The 10701-nt window shown below is 40.8% G+C and overlaps 2 protein-coding genes across 2 annotated transcripts; both read left to right on the top strand.

The window, feature by feature from the left end:
• The first annotated feature begins 135 nt into the window (after positions 1–135).
• LOC115568772 (uncharacterized) lies at positions 136–4598 on the top strand. The gene is made up of 9 exons (XM_030396355.1): positions 136–221; positions 335–383; positions 1209–1357; positions 1503–1632; positions 1735–2004; positions 2129–2274; positions 3018–3140; positions 3238–3282; positions 3487–4598. The coding sequence occupies exons 2-9, from the start codon at positions 338–340 to the stop codon at positions 3643–3645; spliced, it is 1068 nt and encodes a 355-aa protein (XP_030252215.1). The 5' UTR covers positions 136–221; positions 335–337; the 3' UTR covers positions 3646–4598.
• Positions 4599–5793: 1195 nt separating this feature from the next.
• Positions 5794–9944, top strand: LOC115568769 (uncharacterized). The gene is made up of 10 exons (XM_030396349.1): positions 5794–5922; positions 6072–6111; positions 6787–6935; positions 7121–7247; positions 7388–7660; positions 7758–8057; positions 8157–8302; positions 8389–8505; positions 8600–8644; positions 8822–9944. The coding sequence occupies exons 2-10, from the start codon at positions 6075–6077 to the stop codon at positions 8999–9001; spliced, it is 1374 nt and encodes a 457-aa protein (XP_030252209.1). The 5' UTR covers positions 5794–5922; positions 6072–6074; the 3' UTR covers positions 9002–9944.
• The last annotated feature ends 757 nt before the right edge of the window (positions 9945–10701 follow it).

Raw genomic sequence — 10701 nt, 5'->3', positions numbered from 1 at the left:
CTTACTATTTCCGTGAAACTTGTGGCCCTCCACAATTTACGGGGCCTTGGGCCATATCTGCGCAAAAACCGCGTATGCGCTGTTTTTTTGCGCTCATGAGGTTCAGTTGCGATGCACAGCGCCTTTGAACGAAGCCTCGCCCAGTAAACTTTGTATCTTCTGTCCTGGAGAGAAGACACGAAAAAAAAATCCAGCGAAACATTGAACGAAGTTACTTTGCAGTGAGTGGAAAAAGCCCTTGTGTTTGATGTGGTCGGTGTTCAGGGTTTATCCGCTCGGTGTTTACGGAAACCGTGTTAACATGGTTTTATAACCCCCCCCGCTCTCTTTGCAGGACATGGTAGTGTTGTTGCTGTTGTTGACCTTCTGCTGCGCCTTATTCGGTGAGTACGCGGCTTCACAGGAGGAATGCCACCACAAGTTTTATCGATTTGTTTAGTTTTTCAGCGTTTTATCCGTGTAGTAAAACTCAATAGGCTTTAGTCACACAAAAATGATTCCTGTTTTAGCTGATGAACACAGTGTAGTTGTCGGTATCAGGACTTTGAGGACATTGTGCCGAAAACTTGCACGTCTGTTCAGAAGGAAAAACCACACAAGCGTGGAAGAGGTGGCCGCATTCGTGCAAACTAAAATAGACAGGATGTAGTGGTGGCGGAGACCAGATGCTGGAGCTCAGGGACCAGGAGGGTTAACTTTATTATCGACGTTTCGACTGTATTCACAAAATTTTATTTCAACTTCATTTCCAATATTTAGACTTTATTCCCAATATTTCGACTTCATTCTCAATATTACAACTTTTTTCCTCAATATTCCGACTTTATTTCAACATTTTAGACTTGTTTTTCATTTAGAACAGTTGGAAGTGTTCGGCACAATCTCCCCACAGTCGTGTTAATGAGCTGAAAAAAGAATTAAAGTTGATTCTGAAGTACAGTTTCAAAAGGTCGGCTTTAATCTTGAAATGTCAACTTTATTCTTGACATTTCTTGTTAGCAGAAGGTTTTGATGATCCAGAAAAAACGTCTTCACGTGATTTATCAGTGTATTCATCCAAAGTCCTCACTTATTATCTTGTGGTTACATGAACAAAAAGAACATGAGAAAATCTGTTTACCTGTGTCTTCAGAAAAGTTTTCAACGTGTTCTCAGATGTTTTGTCTGTGACTTTCCTCAATGTGGCCACCATCTGTTTCTGATTCTAGGTTCATCTGCTGATTTTGAGAATAAAGAAAAGTGCTATGGCAGACATTTAAGATTTCCGGGCCGGTATACACCACCTTTATTCCGCGGACAGATGTACTTCACTCCGAGTGATGGGGGACCGACGAGGCTACTGTTGGATGATGGGGAGGTGAGCAACTTGCTCTTATATCCATTTTAAGCGAGTTCAGGAATAAGACAAAGGTCTGGCTTTCTGTTCAGGTCAGAGCAGACCAGGTTTTTAATGAATACAGAGTCTACTTTATTCTGACTAAATGTTTTATCCACCGATTCAGGTAATGGATCGACGCATCGAAATAAGGGAACTTGGAGTTTTTTTAACAGATTTGAGAGAAAGTGATGTTGGAATATATTCCGAGTCACCTGACGGGAAAAAAGACAAATTCATCAGACTGAAAGTTTTGGGTGAGAACATTGTGTAAATAGGTATTTCTAGTATCTATATGCAGTATTTCAATATATAATAAATTCAAATTTCGTTTTTCTTTTTCTGTGTACTTTTCTCAGATTGTTCCACTGAGATCACAAACACTTCTGGGGCTAGGATCACCTTCGATGTTCCTACAGAGGCTCAATATCTGCAGTTCACTCCCCTTTACACGAATCACACAAGGATAGTGTGGCATCAAGACGACCCTCTGCTTAGTGAGGGAGGCAGAGGACAGATGACCTCTCTCGGCTGGGAGATAATCAACCTCACTCCAGAAGACAGCGGCTACTACGACATGAGGCGAAAAGACTACTATTTAGTGTCGAGGATAAGGCTCACAGTAGAAGGTGATCTTGGGAACTTAGGTGCCGCTTGTGAGCTTTCAGACTGCTGTGTATCTGATTAAATGTTCTTCAAAATAACGACAACCTTTCTTCTTCTTCTCCTTCTTCTTCATTTCTGCTCTTACAGGACCTATTCCCACATATGTTTATGCTGCTATCGCTGGTGGGATTGTCTTAGCGGTGATTGTCTGCTTTTGCTGTGTGAGGAAGTGCTGTTGTAAAAAGGACTCTTCCAAACGGGACGAGTCAGCGCCTGCTGCTGTGTATTACCATGTAAGTACTACTCAGACCAACTGTTTATAATGTGTGTATTCAGGGGTGTAGATCCGATGTCAGGATTGGGGGACACACAAAAGTGTTTTTTTATTTTTTTGCAACTCATACCATGCCACCATAAATCACAACTTCGTAGAGACTCACCATATCATTAAAAAAGTAATGCACAGGGAATCATTTATTGTGCTTACCTTTCATGTTTATTTGTCCTAAACAGCCAACAGCGTGTATCACTACTTACTTAACTGTTATATTAGTAAATCATAATTTTAAGGGTCTCAAGCATTTAATGTCTACTCATGTTCTTATCTTTCACCTCCCTCCAACCCTCCCAGATCCCCAATTCTTCGCACCATCTTCCTTTTCTCCCAGTGTATGGGACTACTTTATGCATGATTAATTGATATTGATGAATATCAAAATATGAAGCCCTAACCAAGCTGTGTAAACTAACTGATCATTTTACCCATACCCATTCATTTGCATTGTAGTGGAGGAGACCAGAGATGGAATGTGGACTCAGAAATATATTTGTCAAACATTATTTGTTCCACCATTTCAATAATTTATTTTTAGATGTGAATCTAAAATGTTAAGAATGTGTCTGAAAATACATTTGTTCAATTTTGAATAATTTAGGGTATTTTTATTGGGGGGGACAATTCATGTTTTTCAGAAATTGCCCCCAGGATCTGCACCCATGTGGGTATTTGATGTTTACTTCATAATTTTCGTTCCAGTCGCGGGATCAGAACCAACCTGCTGGCCCAAACTCCTCTGCTGCACCTCCTCCAGATTACTCTTATCATTCAGTGAAGCCCCCTGCTTATGAAGAAGCTGCAGCTAACTCCGTTGGGCCATCGGTAGGTGTTATTAACAGTTTTTAAACTGTGAGTTGCTTCGTCAGGAGTGCACTTTCTTTCAGCACTGACACACTTGCATTTTGTTCTTACCTTGCAGGCGCACAACCCAGTGAATATCCACATGAACCCCCTCCAGCCTGAGGTACACACATGAACATAGAATAACCCTAACCTGTTAATATACTGGAATCAGAGTCTCTTGGTATAAATCAAATCATCTTAACAAACAACAAGAGTGTACAAATTCTAACACAGATTTTTGGCTCTTCTGACACACTATCTGACACCGTTTCATCAACATGTTTATTGACCTTTTTGATTCTGTTTTTCGTTGTTCCTTTTACAGGTTTCTGCTCCGGCTCCTTCACTCGGCTCTGATTTTCTCTCCTCGGCCCCTCCACCAGAGTTGGAACTGAAAAGACGGACCTTCCCTTCTGCTCCCCCTCTCGGACCAGAATCAACTACCAGTGACGTTTATACCTCTGATAAACTCAACTTTCTGTGATGGGCACACTGAAAAAGTCAAGTGATGCTTTGTGACTAGCAGGAACACAGCCATGAATCTTCGATTGGATCATTTAGATTGTAAGAAACAAGATGTCAATCACACTATGTTGAGACATGACCAAACATATTACAAGTCAATGTGTGAGATTTCCTCTTTCACTGTAACAAACTTGAAGCCCGTGAAGTATTACAGTTTTTAATCCGTTAACTCTTAATAACTCAAAATTGGTCAAATGCTTGTGGTTAAGAGCAAAGCAGTAGAGGGCAGGACGCATATCAAGATATAAATCATTTCAGGTGTATGCCTGTAGATAATCGACTTATTGTGTAGTTCATTTTTGCTTTTTTTTCTCTTTTTGAAAAAAAAAAAAGAAGCTCACTCAGTGTAGCTCTATACAATTATTCTTTAGTTTCAGGCGTGTTTCAAGAGCCATCTGCCTTAATCAGGAGGTCAGTATAACATGAGTTAACCTACGTTTACACATTATTATGTGGATGATGTTACAATGATGGTCTGTGTAGCAGAGCCTTGAGATGGGGACTCAAAATGGAGTCAGGCTGAATCTGACACTCATGGAGATTACAACACTACACCTCACTATACAATTATGGCACTGATGCCAGCATTACTTATATGATTGTTTCCATATCCCTGACGTTTCTTTTATTAACATGTCTTTGTTGCATTTATTGAAACGTTTTAAGAAATTATGTGGGAGCTACCTAAGCTTGGAAACAGTTGCATTCTGCATGTGTGTGTGTGTGTGTGGGTGTGTGTTGCGCACGTGTGTGTGTAATGTTGTAATAGTAATACTTGATAGAAATATTTGTCAGCATAATGTGTAAGGAGTGTTGTGGCTCCTTTCTATCCACCTGTAAAATTGAAATAACTAAAATCAAAATATGAATAGCTGTCTTTCATAGTGTTACAATATTGTTAGATAAATAAACTTAAGGTGCAATTTCTTTATGGTGTAAAAGTTCTTGTTCTGTGTAACTGTTTAACTTCATGTTGGTGGTTAAAGGCCTTAAAAAAGTGTTTTCATAATCAGCTTCTTTCACTGAACACTGAAGCGGAACTTGAAAAATACTGTCTATCTCTAAAGTCAGAAGAATGTTTTATTTTATTATTTTCTTTGTGCTTTTGTTATAGTCTTCTGGCTGTTTTTTTAAGGGCACTGTTAGAAAAGGGTGATGTCAAATACTCTGTTTTTGGCTAATCACAATGATTGAATTTGTGTTTGTTTGTTTGTTTGTTTGTTTTGCAATGCATTTCAGGAGTTTCACAAATCACATAACCTCGATTTGATACACTTGCTGAGTATAACTTGTAAACTATAGAAGGGGTATTCTAGTAATGTGTCATTGTTGACACCTAACCGTTGATTTGCATTGTGGAGATGTGTACAACTGGCAGAAATGAAAATCACTCAAAAAATGTCCATGTAGCACCTGAAGGTGTCTCCATGCACAGAGTGGTGAGGCTGTACTGACAGCGGATGGACCTTTTCAGCAATGAAAACAACGGTGAGCTGAGGTGTGCAAGAACCAGAGAAGACTGGCTAGATAAGGACAACCTGCTTGAAGAGCGATCAAGGCTGACAAAGAAGGAAATCGGTAGAGCATCAGGTTTAGTGGCCTGCCGTAATCAAGAGGGACTGGCTCAAGATGGGTGAGAGTGGATGAAAATTCTGGTGGTAACACAAACTGCAGTGCTGAACAGAAACTCCAGACTATGTGCACCCTCATAATGAGCATAGGCTCAGGGTGGTTTGGTTTCAAGCGAAAGCATTTGGGCAAGTCCAATCCAAGTGCCAGTTCAAGCTGGCAAATGGGGAGGAGAAAACTGCCCTGTCAGATGTTACAGTCATCATAGGAAGCATGTCACCAGCTGGTGACCGGTCACCAACAAGACCAGCAGTGTTTTAATGCTGGTCTATGCTGTTTTTTCCAGCATGACCTTGCCTCACCTCATGGTGGCCTGAAGAGGTTTTAAACAATGCATAAAAATAAAATAATAACATCTAATACAAATATGGAATCTTATGTAACCCACACACTGATTTTCTTTGTGATGCTATCAATCATATGGTCAAAAATAATTTAAGGGCTTCGACACGCTCGCCTGGTACAGCGTACATGCGCAGTTTACGCACACATGGAGCAGCCTTGACAAACACAAGCGCGAGAACGAAGCCTCGCCCTGCCGATTGTTTTCTGTCCTGGAACGAAAACACACGAATTTCAGCGTAACACCGAAGAGAGTTGGTTTGCAGTGAGTTGAAAACCTCTCGTCTGGCGGTTTTATTTTTTTCATCATATAAAATAATCAGAGTCCAGTTTTGTCTGCTCTGTGTTTATGGAACGTTGTTTACGTGATAAAAAAAAATAAAAAGAAAAGAAAACCCTCTGCTCTCTCTGCAGGAAATGTTGTTCAACATATTCCTTTTCTGCGTCTTCTATGGTGAGTATACAGCTTCACAGAAGTAATTGCAACCGTAAGATTTTTGTAGAAAAAAAAGAATAAGGAAAAATGTTTGATCATTTGCAGATGTGCCAAGTCATGCTAGTTGTGTCATTAAAAGCCGTGTGCTGCAGCAGCTCCAGTGTTGAAAATGTTATCAATAGATGAATGTAAAGGGAAAGCTGAATGCAGGGCTGGTTGTTTTAACTTTTTTCCAATCAGAGTAGCTCAGACGGAAACAACAGCCACCACCACTTCACTCCGTCATGACCCTGAAGCTAGTTAGTTGGGTTTCGTTTGAAAATCCAACTCCATATGTTCTTCTCTGTTTGCTCAAACATGAACAGACTATATGATTTGTAATCGTGGCGCATTACTCAATTATTATATTATTAAGATTAAGAAAGATTCATCTTCAATTTTGGATCTGAATGCCCTGATTTGTCACCTTTCTCAAAATTAGCCTCCAGTTGTGCCTATATTGTGACGATTCGGTAAAAGACATTGAAGTGTATTTTGTGGGCAAGGGCATGTACTGAAACATGCAAGGGTTGCAGCTATTCCCTTCACCTATATATGAAATAATTAGTTATCTGAGGGATCAAATCTATTGAAGTTGCTGAAAGCATGTTTTCCACTTACCTCAGTATTCCCTCCAACTGTCTCTGATCCCAGGATCGTCCGTTGATGGTGAGTATGTAGATGAGTGCTATGGCAGAAGTTTTAGGCTACCAATTGAATATACGCCACCGTTGTACGAGGGACCCGTGTACTTCACTCCGAGAAATGGGGGACCTAGAAAGCTACTGCTGGGTAACGGTCAGGTGAGCCGCTTCTGGTGCCATCATTTATTCCATCACTAGTTATCTCGCTTTGACATTTTTGCAGGTCAGAATCCTGAATATGACAAATGTCTGGCTTCTGTCCAGGTCAGAGCAAACCAGGTTTTAAATTGCCACAGGGTCTACACTGTCCTGAGTAAATGTATTTGTGTTATCCGCTGATTCAGGCAAGGGACCCCACTGTCAGTGTTTCGATGATCTCAGTTACAATCAAAGATTTGAGACAAAGTGGAACGTTTTCAGGCCGATCCACTGGCGTAATTAAAGTAGAGGACGTCATACTGAACGTTTTGGGTGAGAACATTACATTATACTACATATGTGAATGCTCTGTATCCTCATGACATGTGTGTGTAAACGGGTGTTTCTAGTAGCAGTGTGCATCATTCCTATGTATATTAAGTTCACTGTTTATTCTGATCGTGCTTGTTCAGATTGTGCTAGAAAGGTCACAAGGACTTACAGGCACGATTACACCATCGATCTTCCTACAAGGGCTGAATTCCTGGAGTACACTTTGGATTACGATTCGGTCGAGACGAAGGTCCTGTGGAATCGCAGCGACCCACAGTCTTTTAAAGGAGACAGGGGAAAGATGACGTCTCGTGGCTGGGATTTTATCACCCTCACTCAGGAGGACAACGGCTATTACTGCCTCAGGAAAAAAGACAAGACTTTGCTGGATAGGATAAGGCTCACAGTAGAAGGTAATGTTAGGGATGTGATAGGTGCTGCATGATGGCTTTTAAACTGATGTGTATCTGAATAAATGGTCTAATATGATCTACTCTCTATCACATACAGAGAATTCAAAACATTATGATCCAAAAGTTGGTGATGTGCTTCTCATCACAAATCCATATACGGACGACCCATGGACTGTGACCTTCATCCCTGTGGGGGGGTTTGAAAAACAAACATTGATGGAAGAAGGTTACCTGGTCGCACAAAATGACCAGAGGACACTGTCTTTTAGTGGGAGAATTCAGCTCAGGCGGAAAGCCATTGAGATTGATCCTGTGGAGATCACAGATTCCGGCACCTTTGAATACAGAGACCCACAGGGCAACCTGGCCCAGGTTGTGACGGTGGAGGTAATTCAAGGTGAGCAACAACACGTTCTATTCATACAGAAGGAGAAATGTATGAACAAACAATTACCAACGAGTCAAACTAACCCCCTCCCTTCTTCTTCTCATACAGCACCTGTTCCCACTTATGTCTATGCTGCTATCGCTGGTGGGATTGTCTTAGCGGAGATTCTCTGCTGTTGCTGTGTGAGGATGTGCTGTTGTAAAAAGGGCTCTTCTAAAAGGGACGAGTCAGCGCCTGCTGCTGTGTATTACCATGTAAGTTCTTCTTCAAATGAGCATTCAGACCAACTGTTAATGATGTGTGTTTTACTTTTACTTCAAAATCCCTGTTCCGATTGCAGGATCAGGATCAACCTGCAGGCCAGAGTTACTCTGCTGCCCCTGATCCACATTACTCTTATCAACCAGTGAATCCTCCTGCTTCTAGACAACCTGCAGCTTCCTCCGTTGGGCCATCGGTAGGTGTTATTCAAAGATTTTTAAACTGTGAGGTGCTTTGCCAGGGGTGCACTTTTTTCCAGTACTGACAAACTTTTTTTCTTTACCTTACAGGTGCAAAACCCAGTGAATATCCATACGACCCCCCTTCAACCTGAGGTACACACACAAACAGTCCCTCTTGCATGCATTAACTGTTAATGTTGGGGCATTAAAGTGGCATGAATAAAATGATCTAACACACAGCAAGAATGTCCTCATTCTAAGACAGATTCCTACTATTCCTACACACTGAAATAACTGACACTATTTCATCATATTCACTTCTCTCTCCAGGTTTCAGCTTCAGTAGGGCAGGGAGCCGCTCCAGCTCCGTCACTCGGCTCTGATTGTCTCTCCTCGGCCCCTCCACCAATGTTCGAGCTGAATAGACGGACCTTCCCTTCTGTTCCCCCTCTTGGATCAGAATCAACTACCAGTGACGTTTATACCTCTGATAAACTCAACTTTCTGTGATGGGCACACTGAAAAAGTCAAGTGATGCTTTGTGACTAGCAGGAACACAGCCATGAATCTTCGATTGGATCATTTAGATTGTAAGAAACAAGATGTCAATCACACTATGTTGAGACATGACCAAACATGTTACAAGTCAATGTGTGAGATTTCCTCTTTCACTGTAACAAACTTGAAGCCCGTGAAGTATTAATAGTTTTTAATCCGTTAACTCTTAATAACTCAACATTGGTCATATGCTTGTGGTTAAGAGCAAAGTAGTAGAGGGCAGGACGCATATCAAGATATAAATCATTTCAGGTGTATGCCTGTAGATAATCGACTTATTGTGTAGTTCATTTTTTTTTTCTCTCTTTTGGAAAAACAAAGCTCACTCAGTGTAGCTCTATACAATTATTCTTTAGTTTCAGGCGTGTTTCAAGAGCCATCTGCCTTAATCAGGAGGTCAGTATAACATGAGTTAACCTACGTTTACACATTATTATGTGGATGATGTTACAGTGATGGTCTGTGTAGCAGAGCCTTGAGATGGGGACTCAAAATGGAGTCAGGCTGAATCTGACACTCATGGAGATTACAACACTACACCTCACTATACAATTATGCCACTGATGCCAGTGTTACTTATATGATTGTTTCCATATCCCTGACGTTTCTTTTATTAACATGTCTTTGTTGCATTTATTGAAACGTTTTAAGAAATTATGTGGGAGCTACCTAAGCTTGGAAACAGTTGCATTCTGCATGTGTGTGTGTGTGTGTGTGTGTGTAATGTTGTAATAGTAATACTTGATAGAAATATTTGTCTGCATGATGTGTAACGAGTGTTGTGGTTCCTTCCTTCCTATCTGCCTGTAAAATTGAAATATCAAAAATCAAAGTATGAATAGCTGTCTTTCATAGTGTTACAACACTTACATAAATAAACTTAAGATGCAATTTCTTTATGGTGTAGAAGTTCTTGTTCTATGTAACTGTTTAACTTCATGTTGGTGGTTAAAGGCCTTAAAAAAATCTCTACAGTCAGAAGAATTTTTTATTTTATTATTTTATTTGTGCTTTTGTTTTAGTCTAGTCTGACTGATTTTTTAGGGGCACTGTTAGAAAAGGGTGATATCAAATACTCTCTTTTTGGCTTTTCACAATGATTACATTTGTGTTTGTTTGTTTGTTTGTTTTGCAATGTATTTCAGGAGTTTCCACTTTCAATCAGATCACATAATCTTGATTTGATACACTTGCTGAGTCTAACTGTTAAACTATAGAAGGGGTACTCCAGTAATGTGTCATTGTTGACACCTAGCAGTTGATTTGCATTGTGGAGATGTGTACAGCTAGCAGAAATGAAAGTCACTCAAAAAATGTCCATGTAGCACCTGAAGGTGTCTCCATGCACAGAGTGGTGAGGCTGTACTGACAGCGGACAGCATGGAGAAATGAGAAAGAAACTGCAGCTCCTGCAAGGGAGCAACCACACAAGCTCAGAAGAACCCCTCGAATAACATACCCCCTGTGATGCATGAGCATCTGAATCGGATGGACCTATTAAGCAACGGCCCGAGCAAACGGTGAGCTGAGTTGTGCAAAAAACAGAGAAGACTGACCAGATAAAGATAGCCTGTTGAAGAGTGATCAAGGCCGACACAGAAGGAAGTCGGTAGAGCATCGGGTTAAGTGGCCTGCAGCAAGCAAGAGGGACT

This window comes from Sparus aurata, chromosome 18, assembly GCF_900880675.1.
Source record: "Sparus aurata chromosome 18, fSpaAur1.1, whole genome shotgun sequence".
NCBI lineage: Eukaryota > Metazoa > Chordata > Actinopteri > Spariformes > Sparidae > Sparus > Sparus aurata.
Note: the sequence above shows the minus strand (reverse complement) of the source record. Positions and strands in the feature narration are given on the sequence as shown.

Bases quoted from the DNA above. Each gene is read 5' to 3' on its own strand.
- LOC115568772 (XM_030396355.1), top strand. From the start codon at position 338: ATGGTAGTGTTGTTGCTGTTGTTGACCTTCTGCTGCGCCTTATTCG. The intron at 1,358-1,502 runs GTGAGCAACTTG...CCACCGATTCAG, and splicing joins TACTGTTGGATGATGGGGAG to GTAATGGATCGACGCATCGA. The intron at 2,005-2,128 runs GTGATCTTGGGA...CTGCTCTTACAG, and splicing joins GATAAGGCTCACAGTAGAAG to GACCTATTCCCACATATGTT.
- LOC115568769 (XM_030396349.1), top strand. From the start codon at position 6,075: ATGTTGTTCAACATATTCCTTTTCTGCGTCTTCTATG. The intron at 7,661-7,757 runs GTAATGTTAGGG...TATCACATACAG, and splicing joins GATAAGGCTCACAGTAGAAG to AGAATTCAAAACATTATGAT. The intron at 8,506-8,599 runs GTAGGTGTTATT...TTTACCTTACAG, and splicing joins CTTCCTCCGTTGGGCCATCG to GTGCAAAACCCAGTGAATAT.